At 44.8% G+C, this 27003-nt stretch overlaps 1 protein-coding gene across 1 annotated transcript; it reads right to left on the reverse strand.

Annotated features, from left to right (window-relative positions):
* Positions 1-12627: 12627 nt before the first annotated feature.
* rab11fip4b (RAB11 family interacting protein 4 (class II) b) lies at positions 12628-25806 on the reverse strand (the record flags this gene model as incomplete). Its single annotated transcript, XM_080851854.1, has 11 exons — positions 12628-12744; positions 12985-13128; positions 14956-15114; positions 15536-15673; positions 16600-16681; positions 17599-17739; positions 18229-18332; positions 18706-18805; positions 20738-20773; positions 23208-23342; positions 25637-25806. 11 exons carry the CDS (start codon positions 25804-25806, stop codon positions 12628-12630), a joined length of 1326 nt encoding a protein of 441 aa, XP_080707980.1.
* Between the last annotated feature and the right edge of the window lie 1197 nt (positions 25807-27003).

Raw genomic sequence — 27003 nt, forward strand, 5'->3', positions numbered from 1 at the left:
TGTGTGTGTGTGTCCGGTGTGTGTGTGTGTGTGTGTGTGTGTGTGTGTGTGTGTGTGTGTGTGTGTGTGTGTGTGTGTGTGTATGCTGCTGTGTGAGTGTGAGTATATGTGGGGGGTGGGAGACTTGAAGGCCCCCCCCCACCCGCTTGTGCCAGGAGGAGCACTGAGTTAAAGTACAGAACAGACCCCCCCCCATACCAAACTCTGTCCACCTCCCACACATGCTTTGCTCTGCTTTGTGCAGATAAAACCCCATGACCTCTCACAAACACACGAGTGATTATCATGAAGTCTCAGCCCTCTCTCATCTCCACGCCAGCCCACATACACGTCTGAGGTATATCACACTGATTCCCACTGTTCTGCTCAGCTTCACTTCTGAGGGTGAAGTTTGAAATGGGAGAGAGGTTGAGAACAGGAACCGTACGCAGTCACCACTAATTTTCAATTCATTTCATGTGAGGAAATGAGGAAATTGCGGTGGCCTTAACTCTCCTTACCCAGACCTTAATGTAGAAACACAAAAAAAGGTCACACTGCTGTAAACCATCACTGTTTGATAAAAAAAAAGTCTGAGAAACAGACTAAACAATCAAACGGCAGCCATGAAATGCTGAAAATATTTCTTGGGGAGGGTTTCACCTTAGAGTTGATGAAGAACACAGTGTAAAAGGGTGCCTTGCTCATGCTGGAGATATTTCAAATATCTCACGTATCTACCACAGGTCAGCTCTCTAATCAGAGGGGACGAGAGGAATGGGTGTGCTTCAAGTGATATTAGCGCAAAGTTCAGAAATAGAACAAAGTTCAGAGCCTGTGTTTGCGTGTGAGAGAGACAGAGAGAGAGAGAGAGAGAGAGAGTCACACATCAAAGTAGAAACTATATGAATGGTTGCATGCACTATATATTTTGCATATGAACTGAGTGTAGATTGTGTTTAATGTACAGAGAGAAATGGAGAATAAAAACTAGAAAAGTGCACTGAAGAAAATCTATGAGAAAATGTGGGAGTGCATTTGTGTGTTTAAGGAAAAAAAATAGATGTGTGTGTGTGTGTGTGTGTGTGTGTGTGTGTGTGTGAGCACGTACGCTTGCAACAGCCCTCTCTCCCTGCCAGCACCCAGTGGAGGGAGGCAGAAAGTGGGCCAGGCGGCAGCGAAGCAAGCGAGCCTCTCTCTCTCTCTCTCTCTCTCTCTCTCCTCCTCTCTCTCCTCTCTCTCTCTCTCTCCTCCTCTCTCTCTCTCTCTCCCTCTCTCTCTCCTCCTCCTCTCTCTCTCTCCTCCTCTCTCTCCTCCTCCTCTCTCTCCTCCTCTCTCTCTCCTTCTCTCCCCCTGCCTTTGTTTCCCCGTGAAGGAGGTCACCCGCACCTACCAGCACTCCATCACCGCCGGCGACCTTGCCTGTCCTGGATTCAGCACAGGCTCCCGCAACGCCACGGCACACAACTGCTCCTAAAGTGTGCCAAAGTCGGCAAAGAGATTCTCTCTTCTTCTATCTCTCTCTCTCTCTCTTTCTCCCTCTCTCTCTACGTGTCTTTCCCTTTCTCTGTGGAAATCACTCAAGAGAAGAAATATCAGACATTTTAAACTCAGTTCAGGATAAGATGCATGAATAATTATCATTGCTGCATTTTCAAGGGGGCACCTCCCTTTTTTCTCAGAAGCACATGGCATCTAAAACTTGAAATTACATTTTGTGTATGAAATAAATAAATATAAACAGAAGTATATGGATATACTGTATGTACATTTGTCTAAATACTGTACAAGCATTGCACACAGACTCAGACTGCATATCTGATCTGTTAAAAATAGAAATTCACAAGATGTTACAAGAGCTCTAGGAACGATTGCAAATATTGATTGAAAAACGATTGAGAAGCTCTAGTTTCCTGGCCGTAATGTTGCAAAACTCATCCCCAGTTTTCAGGACAGTGGAGGAAGCAGGACCCAAAGTGATGAAAGAATGCAAAACGTTTCTCTCAATGGAGGGAGAGAAAAAGAGATGGGAATAAAAAAATAAATAAAAAAAACTGCCAGCCCCAAAAAATGCTCTTCTGGGTTTCTTCTGATAAGCCTGTTAGTAATAATATGTCTTTTTCTTTACTAGAAAAAACACATTCCTGTCCAGTGCATCCTGTAGAAGCGGCGGTGTGGGAGTGGTGTGGGCTTATCAGAATGCCGTGCCACAGTTGGAATAAGGATAGGGGTTCCACACGGACGCTCAGAGCATTCACACCACCTGTGCTTTGTAAAGGCACTGAGATAGCAGACCGAGGGGAGAGGTGGAAGCTACTCTTCTAGGAATTGAGGCCAAATTCACTGATTGTCACAGTTCCTGTGGACATGATAATAATTTAGTCTCTGTGATAACAAACTTTGAGTGAGCTGTATGTGTGAACTGTTATGGAGATATTCAAACATAACATATACCAATCTCTATGGTGTTTCATGCCTGTCTATTACACATTTGAAAGAATATCCGCACCCATAAACAGTGGAGGAAGTAACAATACACAATAAAATAGTCCTGCATGAAAAATCTTGCTTAAGTGAAAGTACATATTAGTATTAGCAGTGCAATGTAGTTGGTTCCTCTGACTGATATATTATTATATGTGACGTCATTAGATTATTAATACTGAAGCATCAGTGTGCAAGCAGCATGTTGCTGTTGTAGCTGCTGGAGGTGCAACTACTTTATATACAGTTTTATCTGCAGGGACACCAGATAAATCGAAGGGGTCGTGAGGTGATTAATGGGAGAGAAAAGAACACAAATCTGTATTAAGTTTTTCTGTAATCTTTGCTTTTTGGTGAGATATCAGATCATTTGAACATTTACTAAAATAAAACCATGTGAGAGGTTGAGAGGGGAAATTACAATTTGATGGAACTGTTAACAATTCATAGACATCTGACATGCTGCTTTTATAATATGTCAGACACCAAAAAGGTTGGACACCACTGGTTTAATCTTCAACAATGCGTTGTATTTTAAAAGCTTGTTATATTATCCATTGTGTAAAATCCTTACTTAAAACTAACTAGTAAATCTGTCAAATAAAAGTAGAGGAGTAGAAAGTACAATATGTCCCTCTGAAATGTAGTGGAGTATATAAAGTCTAAATCAATAAGTATATCATAAAGTGGAAATACAAGTACCTCAAAACTGTACTTAAATGTAGTACTTGAGTAAATGTACTAGATATTTTCCACCACTGCAAATAAACTATTTCATTTATGACACTTTGGCTCCTTAAAGAGATACTACTAGTTTCCCGAGATAACAGTTTCCTTTGGAGAACAGATTAAAAAGAGCAAAGAGCAAGTTATTTTGAAAGCAACCACCAAACCACACCGTCTGGAAATCAACTTGAGTGTAACAGCTCTGTGAATATGTGCCATAGTGACAATCAGAGTCACAGGACCAGACCACAGCTTTAGTATGTGTGCGTCCATTCAACATCCATTCACAGAAAAACGAACACATGCTCTCATATTAACATACTACACAATCCAGAGGGCCAGACTGAGCCAGTCACTGCAGCACGTTTGTGGTTAGGTGTGCTTAGACTGAATAGAAAAGGCTGGACAAAGCGACTCCATACCTTAGCCTTATTGATTAGAGTCGACATTTTTAATCCACAACACACAGACAGATTTGTTCGCAGAAAACAGGACAGACAATGTGTGCCTGTGACACAGTACAGCCAACAGGAGCCTCTCGTTCTCTCCTGTTGTCTCTCTCTCACGCTCCCTCACTCTCCCCATTTTCTGTCCTCTGCTCTACCCTCTCCCTACTGACACACAATTACTCCTATATCTATCCCTGTCTTTTATCCGTCCCTGTTCTTCCCTCTCTCTCTCTCTCTTTCTTTCGTTCCGTCCATCCTGTTGGTCCAGTCTGTGGAGGACTCATTATCCAGCACCTTGACCCAGACATCTGACTGTGAGTCTGCACTAGACGGGCGTCATGGCTGGCTGCGCAATACCGCCGCCGCCTCCCCCCCCCCCACACCCCCCCTCCGACGAGCTGTGCATCCCAACAGCACCCGGCCAGAAGCGCCACTGCGCACAGACGCCCCCTGCTGGGTCTGCGGCGCCACTGCAGTCTGACCGGCCTTTTACCAGCCGCATACGGCATCACCAATAAACCCCCTCACCCCCTTTGTCCACGTTCTCTCTCTCTCTGTGTCTCTCTCTCTCTCACACACACACACACAGAGACACTCACACTCACACTCACACACACACACACACACTCACACTCACACTCACACACTCACACAAACACACACACAGAGAATCAGCCATTCAGCCCCCATTTAGACAAAGGAGGAGGGCGAGCAAGGACAGCAATGCCCACAGGCAGGTGCTGGACTATGAAGAATTAGAATGAGCTGCTGGCATTTTTAAAAAACTGATCCGACTCCATCCCCCCCAGGTGTCATCGTGACCGACAGCAATTGCAAAGTCACCATAAAGATCTTAGTATAATTGAGACAAACTCCGAATAGAGATCACTCTTGAGCGAGGTTTTCCACGGTTGCCATGGAGAAGGAGTGGTTTGAGGAGGCCCCTGAGAACCCAAATCCGGTTGAGTCACCATTGCAATGATTGTTCCTTATGATGTTTGCCTGGGAATGTCCCTTGACGAGTAATCATTCCTGAAAAAGCCAGTAAACAGTAAGATGGAAGAACAGGAGGAGGTTAAGAAAGGTTGAGGAGGTTTCTAAATAACAATGGAAAATGACCTTTGATCCGTTTGGATGCTATCTCTCTCTCTGTCTCTCTGTCTGTCTCTCTCTCTCGGCAAGGAGACTGGATGCCATTGCATCAGAAGGATATTTCATGTTGTGTGATGTTGTGTGGTTGCAGGGCCCTTTCATTCATTTGAGTATTTGCCAGTTATTACCACAGCTAGATCCCTTACTGGGCTCCAACACACAAACAGACTCCATCCCGTCCAGCACTTTTACCCCTAATCCTCCTGTTGTCTCAAGGCTGTGAGCTGCCTCAGTCAAGAGGTTTCTGGTTCCTCTGGGGGTACTTTTTGTCTTGAAGGATGGGGGTTTTCCTCTGTGGAATACTGGTGTAAGAAGGATGCCAACCGTAAGAGAAGAACCAGACCAGACTAGACCAGATCAGATCTTCCCCTCGCCATGTCAACGGCCGAACCGCCCACATCACATTCCTGACCCTGATCTACCGAGCTGCCTGAGTCACCAGGATGCCATCGCTCTCTAAATTAGAAGGGCCAAATGTCGTGATGAATCACCGGGGCCACATCTGGTGCCGGCGTGGCTATCTGGGAGCAGGGCTCTTTAGGCGAAGGATGTGGTGGTGAGATCGGCGGAGATCAACGCCGGAACAGACGGGAACACACACAAAAAAAATATCTCCCTGAACGCCGTGAGTCACATCACAGGAAATAAGGTCAGATGGTTGTGGGTTGTTATTACTTCAAAAACACATATCAGATGTTCTCAAAGTCTTTGAACCTTTCACCAAGTGATGAGGCCTATTGTTTTTTTAGATGGATAGGTTGGTCTGGCAAATATGACTACCGGTACTAATTGAGACACCAAGACATTTCCATTTGACTCTCAGCTAGAAAAAAGGCCTCATCCAACACGCATACCCACAAAAGCAGAAGTCTTGACTCATGGATAATTCTGGCATTCTTGTGGTATTTCTGTTATAATATTCAATAAGGGGAAACACTATTCCATCCACTCATTGAAAAAAAAAGTTTTTTTCAGGCTCTGATGATCAAGGCTACCCCTTGATCACCCATTCATGAAGCCTCCTTAACCTTTCCACAGCTGTATGTAGGGGTGAATCACGAGTGGAGATGCGGGCCGAGAGATCAACGAGTGGTCGATAATGAACAGAGGAAGAGACAGAATGAGCCCGTGAAGAGAAAGCTGTTCTGTCAGGCACGGTCTTGAATAGGTTTAGCCCTTGCATATTAGTGACAATTAGCCTCTCTCAGCCGGACCACATTCTACATGATTGGTGTGAAGGGATGGAATACTGGGTTGAGGTGTTAATTACCGGTCACAAGTAAGACCTACCTGAGTCAGTGTGTATCTATAAATATATACGCTTCAAAGTTTAAAGGCCAATAGGTCGTTTTTAAAGTGTGTTGGGAAGTCTAAAGCTGAAACAAGCATCCATTTAGGTACAACATATCAATTACAACACAATACTTCGACTGGACAAACATATCAATTTAAACACAATACTTGGACTGGACAACTTGGAATTCTCTGTATTGTATTTTGTACTCCACAGACTTTCTTACCTATGATATATCAAAAAGTACCCCCAGAGAAGGTCAAGAAAACTGTTTTGACCAAACCTCTCAGCTCATTCTCAACATCCAACAGCAACATGTCTTGATTTGACAGATACTGCCACCTAGTGGATATAAAATGTTACAACACCCTCAAACAAAAGGTTGCGAATCTCTCACAGCTTTGTTGATGGTGGAGACCTGATAACAGAGATGGTGTAATGTGCCCTCCTCAATTGAATATTTGCAAAGGTTTTTAATGAATCCAAACATGCAAATACCCTGCTAAAATGTCCAGTCACACTCTCTTTATCTGAACTCTCTAACTTGCCATGTGTCTCCTTTTAACTGTCAATACATTAGATTGAAAATGTAATGAACAGAATGTCATGTTCCAAAAGTTGCCCTTACAATATGATGTCTGAGAGGATATAATCTTCTCCCTCTGAATGATTTATTCCCTAAAGCAGGTGCTCCTTGTCTTCTTAACAGCTGGAATGGGTTTAGAGCTGGTAGACTTGTGGTCGTATGGAAGAGCCAGGGGATTCTGTGTCAATGAGTGCATTCTTGCTAGCAAACATATGGAATTATTCAGGCCGGAAACCCATGTTCTTTTGGAATGCTGAATTTATTTTTTCTTTCAGAGATCCAGAACAGTGCCTCCCTCCTTTTAGCAAAGGATCCAAAGCTGAAAGTTGGTGTGTTAACTGTATAAACAAAAATGAACGCTTTCTTTTTGCTATTTGAAACTTACCAATTACTTGATCAATTAATGAAAATACATGATAAAGTAAATAAAATGTCAAAATAAATACATAATAAAATGACAGGTCACAATAAAATGAAGTGATTATAATTAAAATGATAAAAGTAATTTTTAAATAAAACTTTTCTTTACAAATAAATCTCTTCGAGACATTTAATAACTCTAGTGACCATTTAACTGCAGAACTTATACACAGCCCATGACTAACTGACAGAGAAACTGTCAGAAACCAGCAACTCAGGCACCCAAACTCATGAGTGCTCAACCATCCCTAACAAACCAGATCCTGATGATTCCATCAATCCTCCACGTCCGAGAACTGCCCCGGTGTGGCTGCCACCATGGTGCGGCTGCCATACTCCCACCGGACCTGGGGCATGTGGTGGATGCTGGGGTTGTAGAGGGTGGGCACTAGCCCACTCCAAGCCGGCTTCACATTGAGCCTCATCAGGGCCACGGTCATGACATCCTCAATACCTGCACAGGGGAACACTGGCTACTTCAGACAGGGCTTCACAGCACTAGCAGACAGTACAGAAGCTGGGTAGTCTCGTTAAAGGCACACCGAGAGACACAAGGGACAAAACTGGAGCATTGTTTGGAGCATTTACTAGTGGGCGTTATTTCAAAAAGCTTTATGAAAATAAACTGAAATCTACAGCAAAGTCGAGCCAAGTGTAGCCAAGACTACATCTTCTGTGGCGAAAGAATGCTTGTTTCTGCGTGGGGAACCGGTTATGTGGTTACAGTTAAGACCAGCAGTTTGACTCACCGTAAGGTCTGTCGTGGTTACACAGTTAGACTCACCGTAAGGGCTGTCATGGTAATACAGTTAGACTCACCATAAGGGCTGTCATGGTTACACAGTTAAACTCACCGTAAGTGCTGTCATGGTAATACAGTTAGACTCACCGTAAGGGCTGTGCGTGGTTACACAGTTAGACTCACCGTAAGGGCTGTCATGGTAATACAGTTAGACTCACCGTAAGGGCTGTGCGTGGTTACACAGTTAGACTCACCATAAGTGCTGTCGCCGTAACACAGTTAAGACTCACCGTAAGGTCTGTCGTGGTTACACAGTTAGACTCACCGTAAGGGCTGTCATGGTAATACAGTTAGACTCACCGTAAGGGCTGTGCGTGGTTACACAGTTAGACTCACCGTAAGGGCTGTCGTGGTTACACAGTTAGACTCACCGTAAGTGCTGTCATGGTAATACAGTTAGACTCACCGTAAGTGCTGTCATGGTAATACAGTTAGACTCACCATAAGTGCTGTCGCCGTAACACAGTTAAGACTCACCGTAAGGTCTGTCGTGGTTACACAGTTAGACTCACCATAAGTGCTGTCATGGTAATACAGTTAGACTCACCGTAAGTGCTGTCATGGTAATAGTTAGACTCACCGTAAGGGCTGTCATGGTAATACAGTTAGACTCACCGTAAGGGCTGTGCGTGGTTACACAGTTAGACTCACCGTAAGGTCTGTCGTGGTTACACAGTTAGACTCACCGTAAGGGCTGTCGTGGTTACACAGTTAGACTCACCATAAGGGCTGTCATGGTTACACAGTTAAACTCACCGTAAGGGCTGTCGTGGTTACACAGTTAGACTCACCATAAGTGCTGTCATGGTTACACAGTTAGACTCACCATAAGTGCTGTCGCCGTAATACAGTTAGACTCACCGTAAGGGCTGTGCGTGGTTACACAGTTAGACTCACCGTAAGGGCTGTCGTGGTTACACAGTTAGACTCACCGTAAGTGCTGTCATGGTAATACAGTTAGACTCACCGTAAGGGCTGTCATGGTAATACAGTTAGACTCACCGTAAGGGCTGTCTTGGTCATCCTCCTGGTCTCCAGCATGGCCACTGATCTCCTGCTCCCAGTCCTCACCCTCCAAGTGCTGCTGCTCACACGGTGGTGGCACAGGAGGAGTTTCCACGGCGGCCCTTTTCTTCCTCCATTTGAAGTGGGCCTTTCTTCGAGCTCTCCTGCAGCCTGGCTGGGCCTGAGTCTGGTTCTGGGCTTTGGACGGATCAGTGGGGCTCCTCGGCTTTGACTGGGGTGCTCCAACCTCACCTCTACGACTTCCACCTGCGAGGGGCAATTACATTTATGTAGCACCACGAAATGTAGCACCTCTACCTCTCCAGCCCTTGGGTGCAGGAGGTAGAGGGGTCAAGAAACATAGATCCATCATCTATGAAGTCCCCATTACGGCTCCGCCAGAGCCAACCAGTTGAGGGATGAGTGAGTGTGTGAGTAACTCTTTTGTTTCTTCCACCATGGTAAGATTTTATGGGAAGAATTGTAGGCCTACCTCAAAAATCTGGTAAGAGTGAGCCTACCCAAGGCCTGCATATCTAAATACCATCCTAAGTTTACAACTTGGCATGGCCATTCCACATGCATCATTTGGAACTCACCGTGACGACACAGGTAATGGTTCTCTTTTTGATTTCCAGAATGTTTACTTGGCCTCTCCCTCTCTGTGTCCCAGTCCAGTTCATGTGGTGCTGGGGGATGGACATCCTCTACTATGGGCTTCTTCCACCTTGCATTGGTTCTGGAACCTCTTGACAGCCGCTGCTTTGGGGGAGTTTGGGCCTTAGACTGATCTGAGGGGTTCTTCACAGACAGTGCAGACTGGGGCACCACTTGGCCCACCTCGCCAACACTTCTCTGCCTGCCTGGAGAAGAGTTAACCGAGCAATATGAAGTAGGAGAACTTACCGCAAGTAACAGCTATGACCATCATAGGCACATGGATATCTGAGAACAATCTGACACTGTCCATTCAGTCAGTGTCATAACATTACATAAAGCACGTCATATAGCTATCAAAGTTTAAACAAAGCAAGTTTACAGTTTTTTTGGGAAAACAATGCATTTCTCCAGTCAAAGAAGTATATCATCAGGCCACGTTTGGAAGATATAACTGGTTAGAGCTAAAGAGGCGTCGTGCAGGAGAAGACTACTACACGGTTAGAACTATGAAACAAGTGCAATTTTTGGGAGTAGCCTACGTGCGATAGCTAGGTAGGTTTGCTTCAGTTTAATCTCTCATTTAGTGGAACTACATTTTTTTGTGTTATTTTCAAGCGGATATCAAGTAATAATCGACCATTTGACGTAGAAACTTACCCATTCTTACAAGAGCTTAGTCCAAAAAGCTCCTCCTAGAAACCGCCGCTACCTGAAAATTGTATCAGCCAAATCACCCACTCCTCCCCCTCCACTCACGCCAAACACGTGTTCTGCGCCCTACCTCAAATGGACATGTTTAATTTCTCAATAAAACGTTTTAACTTTCCAATCTTCCAAGTCACCCTACAAAGTTGCCTAAATTTCTAAACATTTTATGGCTCGGTTTTTTTTCATTTTTGAACTTTGCTTGTGTTTTGCTTCCCAACTGTGATGTCACAGAATGTTAATACATAGGCCAAGCTAGTTTACAAGCTTAAGTTTCAAGTTTAATGACATGAACAACTTGAGAAAAACGGAACAATTTACAGATTTACTGGCTCAACCTGTTTTATTTATGCAATTATTTATTTTCACAAGAAAAACCTTAGCTTAGTAAATACAAGGTAGACCTAACCAGAGATTAACAGCAGTGGCTGTTGGTTAAAAATCAAACTCCATGCAGATGATCGTCTTCATGTTTTAACGTCTTTTGCCATTTGCTCAGACTTAACTAAAACTTAGTCTCGTAGGCCTAAATGATTTGAAATGTGAAAAGAGGGACAAATAAAGATACAATGTATCCTATGCACTCCGAAGAAAGTACAACAGGGATAACAGCATCACTAAAGCAGCAGTCAGACTATCCCTTTTTGAACTGTAGGGGTGTTGGAGGATATCAGATCTAAAAAAAATCTTTAGGTTTGGGAGAACCGGTCCTGACGCCTTCCAACACACCCACGAGAATGTCCTGCTACAAGTTCACTACTGCTAGCCCTGAAGATGCCTCATCATTTTGTCTGATTCCAGGCTACAGCCATTTTCATGAGAAACAGTAGAAAACAAATGAACTAATCTGTACAACATTTACATCTCACGGAAAATGTTAAGACACTGGATGTCTAACACATAAAGAACCATGTACTCTTAACTGGGTAAACCGCAAGGCACAATCACCAGAAGTACATGCAAAAGAAATTGCTTTGTGCAAGAAGCAAAACTAGACACCACATTGTTTTGCAGTAATGTCATATCCCTATACTACTGTCACACAACAAAGAATTCTGAACTGGCTTTGTTAATTCAGGAAATGCATTTTCTATGAAAAAAAAAAATGAAATGTTTGATGATACATTCACCACCCACTGTGACGGTCATATTATCATCTCACAAAGCCAACATTGCTTAGGAATTGTAATTATTTTTGACAGTCATTGAGCCACTGGTAGTTACACAAGTCCTGATACATTTCCATCGACTTATCCACATTGGTGTCTGGTGATCTTCCCATATCAGAATATCAGGAGTCATGACAGAAAATAGATTCAACAGTAATTTGCCGGTGAAAAACAAGTTGACCTCAATTTGAAAACAATTTGTGTGTACAAAGCTACAGAGACAACCGCCACCTCAGTCTGAAGACTTATTAGCTCCGTTCAAGTAACCTCTATATAGTTTCTGCATTGTGACATTCACATAGTCTGCTCTACTGTACATTCAAGTGTATAATCCAGAACTCTCTCTGTCACCGTCCATAGCCTCTGTCAATAACCGATCCTTCACACCCTTCAAAAGTGATTCTGTAACGTACTCTCACCAAGTGCTCACTCACGTGTTTCACAATTTTTGAACCAAAAAAAACTGCGCAGAATATGTAGCTGCCTTGTGCGAGTCCTTTGCACCCGCACTCCACTCGACTACACTTCCATGTTTACCTTCCTCTTCCTCTCGTCACTTTCATGGACCATGTTTCTGACCTCTCCGATCTCCTTGCCAACCACCACAGGCACTTAACTTGAGCCCTGACTCTCATTAACACATGCTCAAAACAGTGACATAAACACCACCTCTGGGCACTTAACTTGAGCCACTGACCATCATTAACACATGCTCAAAACAGTGACATAAACACACCTCTGGCTATGGCAACTTGCCCGTCACAGAGAACCTCTCTCTATCCACCATTCTGTGCTTTACTCAGTAGTCCAAGCACTTATCAGAACTTTGAGATGCTACTCTTTTTCACATCTCTGAACACATTAGTCCAAACGCTGAACAACATCGTGGCACCGTGCTTTAGAAATGCCCATACTTCTTCCATGTCAGTCATTCACCTTCAATGGTTTTGTTGATTTACAGCAATGGAAATAACAGCATGTCTTCCGAAAAGTGCATGAAAAGGTATTACTATCTTTTAAAAAGATTCACAGATTGTAAGAGACAAAAAAAATCTTTTTTTTTCTTTCCCTCCCACCACATGTGGGGAAAACGTCCAGTTTTCTAGCACGGGCACAGTTCACATATTCCAGCACAGACAACAGGGGGTGCTATATGTCCAGTGTAGCTTCCTCGTCTCCTTTACCAACTGGTGCTGCTAGTTTTTGATCTCCAGAATGGAGGGGTTATGGTCCAGTATGTTCAGGATGATCTTGTCCATGTACTGCCTGAGACGGATGTTGATCTCTTCCTGTTCTTTGAGGGCCTCCATCAACTGGAAAGAAAAGTGGAAAAAACAGAGCATTCATATGAAAACACAACCGATAGGTTATTGTTTGTTATTATTTCTCTCGTATAAAACCTCAAAATGTTTGCAAAAAGATCTCAGGAACTTCCCACTCCAAGTTCAATAGTACAGGACAGTCCTGGGGATAAACTTCTCGGCACTCCCCTACCCAATCTGTCCATTGACCCCCCCACCCACCCCACCCCACCCCATCCAACCTTTACATACCTCATCTCGGGAGGCACTATCTATCTCTGCTGCCAGGGACTGGGCTTTTGTCTGGGTGGCGAACAGGTTCTTTGCCTCATGGAGACTAAGGCTGAGTATCTGCCCGTTCAGGTCCTCGTTCTGCTCCCGCATCTTCTGATTCTCCTGCAGGAAGGACAGGTAGGGAGAGAAGTGAGTCACGGCAGGTGGGTGAAAGGCCTCGGGGTGAGGAGGTCTATTAAATCATTTCAGACTGGTGAAATGAAGACATTCCATCAGCATTGAGCTCAGGCACGGTCAGTAAAACGAGTATTGTCTAGGTTAAGACAGGGTGCCTCTGCAGACAGACACCTCTGAATACACACACCACAACAGCAGCACACGCACGCACGCACGCACGCACGCACACACACACACACACACACACACACAAGTCAGCATCCTACGAGACAAAAAGTGAAGCGGTATTAGAAGTTACAGCATGAGGTCAGGGTCAGCATAGTTTTGCAAACTGTCCAACCATCTACAGACAATTTACTGGAGTTATTGGTGGTTATTGGTGGGGTTAAGGGGATGTGGGGTGTGGGGGACACACACACACAGAACGTGGTTTACCAGGAGACTGGGACGCAGCCTGGCCCCAGCAGCCATAAGAGACTGCAGCTCAGAGGGCCAGTCCTGGGGGGGAGCGATCCTCTGGGGCACACAAAGAAGAGGCGAGCACCCAGTGAGTAGCCAGGCTAGAGGGAGGGACGACTCCACCCTGGGACTAGGAGTATTAAGGTTTTAATGGAAGCCATTTTCTTTCTTTCTTTTTGCTGGCTTTTGAGTAGTACCATACCAAGTGGAATATCTAAGCGAGCTGAGGAACAAACACCCGGGGAAGATGCCTGATGCCCGCCTACGCATTCTGTTTTGTTTGACGGAGCTGCAGAAGAGGAATGCATAATTAAAGCTGCAGAAGGCGAGAGTGGAAGCCATCCCACACTCGGAGAGTAACAGTGATTTGTTTTTTTATTTTTCCCTTTAGCTTTCTCGTTCACAGTCTTTTATTTTCACCAGGCTTTGTGTTTATGTCTTCTGTCTTTATGTGTTTGTGTTACCACAAGTGCTGGTTTGCGAGTACGCAGGAAGCACGTGATTGACAGTCTTATTATTCTAGATAATACAGATGCCCTTATTATACAATGTGTGGACAAAAACATACACTTCATCACTTGATAGATGAGAGATCATGAGGAACTGTTCCTCGGATAAAGTGGGTATAAACACGTCAGTTTCGAAGGCATCAAGTCCCTGTATTTGAATAGTGTTGTGCTAGATCACTGGAACTCATGCTTCTTATCTTATCTCGGTTTTATGTTTATACGGAACGTTCACACCGTCATCAGGAGCGTGGCCGACCTGAGGACAGAGCCTGCACCAGCATGACCAGTCGTGCGAATGTCACCACATCATATCAAAGAACTCAGGAGGTACACCATGAGCGTGAATGACCCCTTCAATGTGCACTCCTTGACAAGAACATGATCGTGTATAATGGCATGCATACAACCAAGAAAAGCAATTAACAGAAATGTAATTGGGTACAACTAAGCAGTGTGATGAATGAGATCCTGATCACCAGCACGGCTCACAAATAGGTTAGAGCAGCAGCAATGTCAGCCCTGCACAGTTGAGACTGAGGCTGTGAAATAGGCTGGGATGAAGTGCTGAAAATCTCACGCGGAACAGAGTGAAAAATACACTCGAGTCTATATCTTTAGCCAGTCATCCCCTTCAAGGTACAGTAGTTTAATTTAATTTGTCTAGCACCTGGAGTTATTGTGTTTGTATACCCAACAAATGAGCAAACAGAGGATGTGGCAGTGAGTACCTGTACCTGTACCATGAGGATCAAAGTACAGTAGTTGAATTTAATTTAACTACCTCTGGAGTTATTGTGTTTGTATACCCAACAAATGAGCAAACAGAGGATCTGGCAGTTAGTACCTGTTTGAGTCTCTTGACCTCCAGCTCCAGCTCGGCCTCGCGGCTGCGGGTGTTGAGGTCGGAGAAGCTGCAGGAGGAGGTGCGCACGCGGCCCAGCCTCTCCGCCTCCAGCTTATAGAACTGCAGATGCTCCAGCTCCCGCCGCAGCTCCTCGATCAGCTGAGGAGAGACCAGGGAGGGAGGAGGAGTGAGAGGAGGTGTGAGAGGGGGGAGCAAGCAGCCATGGCTCAATCAGACAAAACAGACCAGGGAGAGAGAGAGGAGGTGTGAGTGGTTGAGGTATGGCTGTTTGCTCTCCCTGACAAAACATGGCAGAGATGTTTAGTGAAACTGAGTAGTAGTGTGAGGGAGAGGTCATGTGACCAGGGTGTGCGGGAGCGGTCATGTGACCAGGGTGTGAGGGAGAGATCTTGTGACCAGAGCGTGAGGGAGAGGTCATGGCTTGGCTGGTGGCTAATTTTGTCTGGGCTAGATGGTGGTTTGTAAATAGCAGATGGGTAGCACTTTTAATGTTGTTGATGTTTAGATCCCATTGTGAGACTGTGTTTAACTTTTCTGTGAGCGAGACAAGACCTATCACCTCCTGCATGGCATCCTTCTCTTTCTGATATTCATGCCGATTCTGTTTCAGCTTGTCCATCATCTTCCTGTACAGCTCCATCTCGTCCTTCAGCCGTAAGCTGGTGTCCTCCAGTTTATCGGTCATTCTCTGTTTGTCCTGTGTGCACACAACCATTTAAAGTCAGTACCTATACAGACACTAGTTAAAACAGACTCATTCTCAACCAGTGAGGGCAGCACATAGTGCAATACTGATTTAACGTTAACTGATTAAAGTTAATGATAAGAATGATGGTTAATAAAAAACTGTGTTTAACTGTACTGAATTGTTTGTGCAAGTAATGCATTACTCTAATGAACACCACAAAGTCAAAAGAGTGCTGTTTTTAGCCCTGCGCAGACATCCTCCTGTGATGTGGTTCAACACCATGACATAAAGGTGCCGATGACGTGCTCACATGCGTTAATCAGACTTGCATAGAGGTGCTGATGACATGTGCTCACATGCGTTAATCAGACTGGGGGGGTGTGAACGCTGTGAGCAGCTTTGAGATGATGCACACGGACATAGCTATTGAGAGCAGGAATAAGCATTGACGTGCATGTGTGCATGCGCGCGCACACACACACACACACACACACACACACACACACACGTCTCGGTGAACAGACGTGAACTTTAACACACCACAGCTCACTGATGTGACCTCGGCCTGTGTCACACACATCTGCTTGCTATTCTGATTAAGTTTAGCGCTTCTATAGTGACAGAGTAACTTATACACAAAATTATAAAAAAGAAATATTTAAAAAATTAAGGTGATTCTAAGGGGTTAAGGATAACTCCTGCTTGTTCAGCAACACAAATGTTCCTCATTTTCAGAGGGCGTTCCGGTAGTCAAAGGTATTAAAATGAGACTGTAGCTGAACTGTACCAGGAGCAGGGCTGAGTATCTAATCTAATCTAAAATCAGTTTGCTCATACTGAATGTCATTTCGGCTAATTTGGTGCATACTGCATGACAAACAGTCGGTAATAAAAGTTCCAGTTCAAACCAGTCTACAAATATGTGCAAACCACACCTCATCCAGTTTCTCCGTCTGAGATTTCAGCCTGCTCATATTCACCGTCATCTCCGCATTCTCATCCTCCAGCTGCTGGACTCTGAAGGGAGACATACAGAGATACTATTAGAAATGGACAAAATAACAGAACTGCAATAAACCCCTTTACACAACGTTATCCTGATGTACAGCATCGCTGAGAAACGTGGTTGCCATGACTGATTTATGTAGTCAACATGTGATACTTAAAGCTGTGCATCTAGCTGCACTAAGTACTGGTTTACAAGCACTGAGGCACTAAAACAGTTGTGGTAGGTTTTACTATCAAGGCTCAAACAAGCATTCAATTACTTCTCCGACTCTTCTCCACTGTTCATCACACATGTGGGCTAGACTTGGTCATTCGTCCTGAGCTGTAAAGTTTTCCATGCCGCCTAATTTAGGTTTATTTACTAAGCATTCAATTTCGTGGATGTATGGTAACATATGTGATACTTAAAGTCTCATCGTGATGCTGATTTTGCCTGACTTCACTAATTCCATGAGATGTTAGTGCAAGATGTTTGAAGATTCTGGGCTTTGTACAAGACAAGCAATCTTGCTAACAAGCATTTTAAATATAACACCTGAATGCTAAAATCATGGATTCAACTGCTTCATTTAATGATTTTAGTGTTTGTGTAAAATATTTGATAAAAATTGAATCTTGTGGCTAGTAACAAGTGTATCACTATCTTAAGATTACATGTTTTATTATTTACTAGTGCTAAACAGCCAGATATAATAATATTGCATTCTCTATGAAATGTACTACCAGCACAACCTTCTGTGGATTGGCACACTCATGTCTGCTGTGCCATGCAGGGGGCAGAGTGGGTATGTGTGGGAAGCCTGTGCCCACCAGTAGTGCCTTGTGTGTGTGTGTGTGTGTGTGTGTCTGTGTGTCTGTGTGTGTTTGTGTGTGTGTGTGTATGTATGTATGTGAGGGGATGTGTAGGTGTGGGGATGGGTCAGTACCGGCTAGTAAGGTGCTCAATCTCGGAGTTCTTGTCCCGCTCCATCTTGCTGTAGGCCTCACGGTGCCTCCTCTGCTCCTCCTCCATCAGACGCTCCGCACGCGCCTCCTGGTCCTTCAGCTGCTCCTCCAGCTCATGTACCCTAGGACACACACACACACACACACACACACACACACACACACACACACACACACACACACACACAAAATGAGGTCAGAGTCAAGTTGGAAGATGCACATATACGCTGATGTTGGATAAATACACATTGACACAGGCAAAACATTTTAGGCAGATTAGCAACTCTGAACAGAAACTCTCTGTGTGTGTGTCAACATCCTGGAGGTTTTCAAGAGAACTGGGCGTGGAAGTGAGCTCTGTAGTTGTATATTCTGTGAGGATAGGTGTAGATGGACCACAATGAGTCTAATGTATTGTGTATTCTATTCATTTCCAATTGCTTTTGAAATACTAGTACTTTAACAAATCAGATATATGCTCTTTACCTTGACATCTCACATCAACGAGTCGAATCTTTCCCTTCCCCACAATGTGTATGCACAATAGTGTGTGTGAGCTACACAATAGATGCATCCACACACTCAAAGCAGTGATTGTGTGTTTCTTTTACCGGTGAACCAGCTGGATGTTCTCTTGTTTCAGCTTGGACTTGACATCCCCATTCATCAGATTGTCATGTTCCAGCTCCGCTACCTTCTTCTCCAAGTACGTCACCTGCAATTGAGGAGGTCTCTTCATTCCTTTCTCTCTGCAGTTCAACACTGACCTGACACAGCTATGTATATCTATGGTCCAGTGCACTACTCATATACTTTGTATATATAATATACTAATACTTATATACTAGTATACTTTGGATTGTATGATTGTATATCTTAGCCTCAAACAGTACGTACGTGTAGTAGGATTGTGTTAAATACATCTCACAGCAACATATTATATGGATAAGATCAAACACGATTTGTCCAAAATGCCTATTCATTGCAGTCATATAGTCAGCTCGTTTATTCCCTCCGACAAGTAGTGTATGAGTATACAGAGGGTAAAGGTGTGTGAATGCGCTCTGCGTCCTGCTTCGGGACTCTACCTTCTCAGTGATGTCGATGTCACAGGAGTCGATGCTGTCTCTGAACAGGTCCTCTGTGCTGCCGTTACTGCTGCTGATGTTGCTGTGCTGGAGGAGTTGTCTGCAGGACAGAACATAAACAGAAGGAGCGAGAGAGAGAGAGGGGGAAAGAGAGAGAAAGAGAGAGGGAGAGAAAGAGAGAGAGAGAGAATCCAAATGAGACAGGTGAGCGCGGTCATGCGGATGCATCCTTACAGCGGGACGACCGAGCCAAAGCTCTTCACGCTGAGTAGCTGTTCGCACACTGAATGATAGCCAAGCAGATCACAGATAAATGTACAGCAGCCCTCTTACCATCGCTCCTCACTCTCTTGCTAGGCTGGCAAACAGCCAAACTTTCTCATCGAGGTACATTAAGCCTCCCACTCCTTTTGCTGCAGGAGAGCTCGACTTCATGCTAGGGAGCCCCAGTTTCCCTTCCGCACAACTGCAGCGATCGGCAGAGAGGAGGAGAGGAGAGGAGAGGTACTGACCCACCGCTCACTGCTTCTGTGTCTCTGAAGCACCACTCCCACACACACACACACCCACACCCACACCCACACCCACACACACACACACACACACACACACACACACACACACACACACACACACACACACACACACACACACACACACACACACACACACACACACACACACACAGCGCCCGCCAATTCCCCAATGACACACACACCGCGGGGGCCTGGCTATCATAATTCTTTCGCCCCCTCCTCGTCCTTCAGTGTTGCTCTCTGTGTAAGACAGGGAGTGGGGAAGACTCATCTCTCAAGCTCTGCCACTCTCCCCCCATACCTTGTCCTTTTTATTCTCAATCTCTCTCTCTCTCTCTCTCTCTCTCTTCACCCCCCTCTCTCTCTCCACCACCCCCCCCTCTCATGCTCCATCTCTCTTTTCACCCCCCCCCCCCCCCCTCTCTCTTCACCCCCCTTCCTCCCCTCTCTTAAATGCGATGACTTCATGTGCTGGGCTCCATTATGGAGATTGTTCATAAAATGGCTTGACGGCCATGTGTGTGTGTGTGTGTGTGTGTGTGGGTGTGGGTGGGTGTGGGTGGGTGTTTGGGTGGGTGTGGAGGGTGGGCTGGAGGTGTTGAGGGCTGCTTGCCAAACATACATCAGCACTGGCAGGTCATTTTCATCCTGCCACCATGATTCTGTCACACACACACACAGGGCCACACAAGCACATTAAGGCTGGACGAGGACAGGTACAGTAACTCGCTCACCCACAGGGAAGGACTGAGGGAGGGATGGAGGGACTGAGTGAGTGAGGGAGGGAGGAATTGCTGATCTAAACCCAAATCCTCACATCTGTCTCGAGTATTTTCACAGACAAACAAAAATAAATAAATAAAATGTCCTGGTATACTGTTGTATTTGTACAGTGTATATGTTTCTGGTGTATTATTATTCAGAAATGGCTTAAATCTACCATATTTTCAGTGGTACAAGTTGCACCCATGAACCCATGAAGTTACATTTCCTCTTTGGTCTAGGTTGCTGCAGCGGCTAGTTGACCAGCAAATGCATCTCACAGCAGCATAAATAAAATATCTAGAACAATAAATATACTAGAGGGGCATTTGTTATACTTAAATGACACAATATCATAAAGTGAATGCGTCGACGGCTCTATGAAATTGGCAGAGTCAGCTAAAAAGAGCTAGACAGGCATCCGTGGAGGGCTGGACTGCTCACATTCTCTTTGACAAATGACTCCACAGACTCATGATGAAGCTCCTCCTAACAGCTGAATGAAAAAAGCCTCTCCTCTCCTCTCCTCTCATGTCATGTCACGTCCTCCTAAATCATTTCCCATTCCCCTTATCTCTCCCCCTCTCGCCCTCGTTTAATTTCCATTCTGATCAGACTGTGTATTCTAGTCATGTAAAACCGTGGTAACCAGTGACTGATTAACTAGTCAAATCAAATGAGCATGTGGTCAACACTCAGCATGTCAACACTGCTGTGTGAGGAAACGGACCCACCTTCCGAATGCAGTACTGGAGATCTTCCTGTTCGGGCTGAAAAAAAAGAGGAAAGACCCAGAGATTAATGACGGCTCGTTTCATTAGCAAAGTCACACAGATACACAGATACTTCAGTTTCACTTACAGCTGGTGAGATGTAATGACTGTTTGATTTGGAGGGGGACAGGGGAGAAGTCATCATTTGCTGGAGGAGATAGTGGGAGGATTTGAAGGGTATTTGAATGTTAATGAAAGCTGCTTCCCTCAGGGATCCGAGTCCCTTTCTGTAAGCTCAGCATGTCTGTTCTTAAGAGACCAAATTCTATTTCCAATTGCCCAACGTCCGTGGGTCCTCCACCCACTTATTGTTTTTGTGTGGATGCGTGTAGACACTTGGAACGCTAGAGCATTCCAAGAGACACACACCCACACACAAGTTTAACTTGATATATGTAAACATGCAAAAACACAAAGCTCCTGACACATGTACTTTGTGCATGTTTGTGCATCTGATCAGTGGTGTGCTGGTGTATGTGGGTGTACAATAAGCATCGAAGCAGGAGAAGTGCTTTTGGGTGCATGTCTGTGCCTGTGCCTGTGCCGTGTGCCGTGTGCCTTTGCATGTGCTAGTCCTCATTTGGCCAGGCACAGTATGTATTCTCTCCTACCTGCTGACTTAAGTCACATTGCCCATTAAAATGTCCTCTACTCCACAATCCACTCTCCCTCTACGGCAACTTTCAATTCCCACTTCTCTCAGGCCTTTTGCCAAGCTGTTTTTTTTTCTTTCCTCTGTTCCACTGAAGTGGAGACGTGAGAGGGAGCCTCATCACACCTCATGTTAAGAGCAGAGAGAGCGAGAGAGAGAGAGAGAGAAAGAGAGAGAGAGATGGCTCTCTCAGAGGGAAAGTGCTCACTCAGCAAGGGACCGTCTATTCTAGACTTCTCAGCACTGTGCCGTACTCTTTAACAGATATTACTCCCTAAAGACACAACTGCGAGTCACGTGTAAGTGAGTGTGCCCTTGCCTGTGTGTGTTTGTGTGTACATAAATAATGATGTGTATGTGTGTGTGGGCCCTTGTGTGTGTGTACATAAATAATGATGTGTTTGTGTGTGTTTGCATTCTAAGAAATTACTATGTGTGCATGTGTTTAAATGAGTTGAGTATTTCTCTGAATTCTTTACTGGCCAACTCATTTAAACACATGCACACATAGTCATTTCTTAGAATGCAAACACACACATACACATCATTATTTATGTACACACACACACACACACACACAAGAAGCTCTCTGTGCCCAAAATATCCCCAGTCTGCCTTCCTGTGGAGTGCTGAGAACAGGTAAGTGAGAGATAAGAGGTGTAGCGTGGGGTGAGAGTGAGTGCTCATCTTATTTGAGATTTGACACAATGCTGAAGCATTAGCGTGGGAGGAGAGCATGGTGGAACACGGACTAAATCAAATACCGCCGCAGCGTGAGGAGTAAGAATCAAGTACAGCCAGCTACTATTGCATTCCACCAACAAGACCGATACTCACCAACCAACGCAGAGACTGCCCATATCTAACCAGACAAACCCTTGGTCATACAGGGTATACAGAGTATCTTTTGGGGGTATGTGTACTGTTTTTAATTGGCATCTTTTTAAAAATTAAAGGAAAATCCATACTTTCGATTTTGCCTGTGTAAACAAAAATGCAATAAGCACATTCGTTAGGACTATTTTGAGTCCTTGCTCATGGCCGACAAAAACTGTATGTTCAACTTCAAAGCTTCAGTGAGGAACCACTGTGGAGTTCCCCTTTCTCTCTCCATCCTTCTCTTCCCCTTTCTCTCTCCATCCTTCTCTTCCCCTTTCTCTCCATTCTTCTCTTCCCCTTTCTTTCTCCATCCTTCTCTTCCCCTTTCTTTCTCCATCCTTCTCTTCTCCTTTCTCTCTCCATTCTTCTCTTCTCATTTCTCTCTCCATTCTTCTCTTCCCCCTTCTCTCTCCATCCTTCTCTTTCCCTTTCTATCTCTATCCTTCTCTCCCCCTTTCTCTCTCCATTCTTCTTTTACCCTTTTTCTCTCCATCCTTCTCTCTCCATCCTTCTCTACCCCTTTCTCTCTCCATCCTTTTCTTCCCCTTTCTCTCTCAATCCTTCTCTCCCCCTTTCTCTCTCCATCCTTCTCTCCCCATTCTCTCTGCATCCTTCTCTTCCCCTTTCTCTCTCTCTATTTCTCCCCCGACATTTAGCCTTCACTTCTTTATCGGAGAGCTTTCTCTGCAGCAATACTGCTGCCATGGCAACCCTTTTTCTTGATTGGAATTCTGTTTCATCTCATACCCTCTTAGAAGGATGGAGGAGGCCCCCATGACAGTTGGAACTCCTCTTCAAACTGCATAAGAAGTATAAAAAGTCTGAACGTTACTAGTGTGTGTGTGTGTTTGTGTGTGTGTTATTGCTGTTGTTCCTGTGGATGTGACCCTGCCACGCTACCTGTTGCCCTTGAGGTTCTTGAGGCGAGCCTCCAGGTCGTTGAGCAGGTTGACCTTCTTGCAGCACTGGGAGCAGTAGACACCTGTCTGCTCACCGCTCAACTGCTGCCGCATCCGACGAGGGGTCTGGCCCGCACTGCAAGAGACACAGCAGAGACACATCATCAGAAAGGCATACACATACAACAACACACACAAAGACATATTATCAGCTAGGCGCACACATACACATACAACAACACACACACACAAAGACACATAATCAGCTAGGTGCACACATTAACAGACACATAAACCCCCTCCCCCCATCTAAATGTACATCGACATTGCAGATTTTAGGCAAATGAGTAGCACAGAATGGAAACTACTAGGTTTGTACACGTACGCACGTACGCACGCACTCACGCCAAACATGAGCAAACACAGAGTCGTAGACACATGCAAGCACTTCTACTATAGTCACCCTATAAAGCCTCATCAGAGTGGTATACAGTCTCATGTGAAGGCTGGACGAGGTGTGACACTGTCAATAGAGGCAGCACCATTTGATCCAGGGAGGGCGTGCGGAGTGGCTAAGAGATTTAAGGCTGGGTGATGGGTGAGGGATGTAGTGGATACTGATCTGGCCGTCCTCACAGCCCATCTCCTCCACAGAGCAGATACTAAAGGGACCCGTCTGCCCTCGCTGAATGAGCAGCCGCAGGGCAACCATAAATGGAACACTGTTCAAGTGGATTTGAAGCTAACCAAGTATTTGTCTGTCAACCAATTTTAGAGCCTTTTAGATGCTAAGGATGTGCCTCAATGCTGTTGTTTTAAATGATTCTCTGATTTAATTTTTTTTACTTTATGCTATTTTTTTATACTTAATTTCTGAGTTGTTTACTGTGTTTTGTTTATTTATTTTGTTTAGTTATGATTTGTTTATTTATTGTTCTTCTGTATTATGTACCCTCAATCAGGGCATTGCTGCCAAAGAGCCCTGTGCTCAGTCAATTCACCCTGAATAATAATGATGATGATGATGATGATGATGAACCAGAGTGGAGCCTCTACCCATAGAGATACAGCAGGTCTGAGTAAAACAGTACTGGTCTGGTCCGTTTTCACGGTCACCAAAGTTAGACCCAAGTGCATTGTTTTAAATCAAATAACAAAATACTACACACAAAATATAAACCTGGAAGAAACTTTTAGTAAGAGCCCTGTTGTGATTGTGAAGTAAAGCCTACCCCTGCAGATATATACAGAATATATGAGCCAACGCCTTACTGTGAGGCATTTTGAACCTTTAACAAGGGCATTTTTGTCTTGAGTTTCCACCAAACAGTTTACCTCCCAAATCCACCTACAGAACAAGACAGCTAGAGGCCATCAGTTCCATCAGAGGTTCCTAAGCCTCACACACACACACACACACACACACACACACACACACACACACACACACACACACACACACAAAAAGCGGCAGTAATGAGTTTTGCTGCTTAGCATTCAGATCAAACGGGCCGTTTCATTTCAGAATAAATCCCTCCGCTAACGGGCTGTGGAGGCATGCTAATCACGCTAATCACGCTAGCAGGGGGTCAAGGCTCAACAGCAGCCAGTCAGGAGTCACAAGGAATGAGCTCTGACCTCAGAGAGAGGGGCGTCAGCGTCAACGATCACACACACACACACACACACACACACACACACACACACTGCTTTTCTCTCGCTCTCACACATACACAGTGGTCATGCACAAAACACACATACACCAACACCCTTACCGTGATTCATATGCACACAATCAGATTTTCTCTCTCTCACAATCGCCATGTGACACACATATAACAAATCACTCACACACTGAAATCTCACGGTCAAAGTGTTTCCCACCTGAACTCATTACACCCTACCTTCTTTCTAGCCGTCCCTCTCTCACACACACACACACACACACACACACACTCACACAGACACTCACACAGACACTCAGTTAGGATTAAGGTTGATACAACACAAACAAGATGAACAAAGAGACTTGACACTCTTGGTGGCAGAGCAGGTCAAGACAACAATGTTTCTTAACATCTTAATCTCAGTCCAGACTGTCCCTCACCCAGAACACACTGGGTGATAATTAAACATCTTTCCAGTGTCTTCCATAAGTGTTTATGTAATTAAACATCTTTCCATGTGTCTTCTTTAAGTGCGTATGTAATTAAACATATTTCCGGTATCTTCTATAAGTGCGTATGTAATTAACCATCTTTCCGGTGTCTTCTATAAGTGCTTATGTAATTAAACATCTTTCTGGTGTCTTCTATAAGTGATTAGATAGATAGATAGATGGATACTTTATTAATCCCGAGGGAAATTAAGGATTATGTAATTAAACATCTTTCCGGTGTCTTCTATAAGTGCGTATGTAATTCCTCTGACCTGGAGGGCACTGAGGAGCCGAGGTCGGAGTGACCGTTGGTCCGGGTCTCGTCGTCGGGACTGCTGGGAGCGTACTCCACGTCCTCGACCTCGCCGTAGTCCTCAAACTGCTCCTCGTTCAGCGACACCGAGGAGAGCGTCGAGAGGTCAGAGGTCACCGAAGGGTTCATCTGGCCACGCCTACAATCAGACAAAGTCAACTTTTAGTATGACCTAAGACACTTTTAGGTTAGTTATTAAGAAATACACAGGTTATTTAATGTGTATTTCTTACTGCTGTAAGTGTAAATAGTCTCATTCGTGAAGGGATACAGGTTCATGCTTTTAGTGACCTACATTTCTGTCCTCTACAGTAGAAGTTCTTATACTATTCCAGTCCCCCACCCCCCTGGCCGCTGCACTGGCAATTCTCCATTTAGCTCTGAGCACACCTGATTTAAATCAGTGTAATTACGATGCTCCTGATTAGCACAGGTGTGTTCAGCTAATTAAGAGGGCCACTGAGGAGTTCAGCTAATTATCCAGAACAGGGAGAGATAGAAATCAGGCAAACACATTAGACCCAATACGAACTCCTGATCTAGAGAGAAACTGAGACTCCAATCACGTTTTTGTCTAGGCTTTTAGTTCAATTCCTATACACAGCATTTCTAAAATATCTATTGTTGTCTGTCAAGCACTACACCTCAACTGCGTGTGAGTGCGGGGTGAGGGGACTGACTTGTCCTCGGGGAAGAAGAGGACAAGTCCCTCAGTGGACCGTCCTCCTTCCGAGCTCTCGGAGCCCGGGACGCTCTCGATGGCGCTGTCTCTGTCCGACTCCTGCGCCTCGCAGCCTTCGGCCTCCTCCTCCTCGTCCTCAAACAGCCGTCCGTCCGCGTCCGTCCGTGTGCACATGACGGTCGATTTGCCAAATCCCTCCTCCAGGCACTGCCACAGGGAGAGAAGGAGGAAGACATTAGGGAACTGTACCTGAAAATGCATGAGAGTAGACCACTTGGCATTTAGCTTTCATAACATAAGTATAAAAGGAAACATACACACACACACTGACACTCACACTCTCACACACACCCACAAGAAGGTCATACAAGGTCTGTAAAAATCAAGTCCACAGAACTCACACTGAAAATTTTTTAACCTGATGAATAATACCAAACAACACTCTCTCTAGGTTATCATAACCTTTCCCTAAGTGAAAAGAGATTGTCAGTGAAGGCGGCGGCCATTAGTGAAAGGATCAGCCTCGTGAATGGACTCATGAATACAAGATTAGAGCTCCCCACTGGCGTGGGAACGTCTCAAGAGGCCAAAGTGACAGTGTTTAAGGGTCAAAGGTCACTGAAGGACTCCAATCCCCTCTGAGG

The sequence above is a fragment of the Sprattus sprattus genome (genome assembly GCF_963457725.1).
Source record: "Sprattus sprattus genome assembly, chromosome: 1".
NCBI classification, from domain to species: Eukaryota; Metazoa; Chordata; class Actinopteri; order Clupeiformes; family Clupeidae; genus Sprattus; species Sprattus sprattus.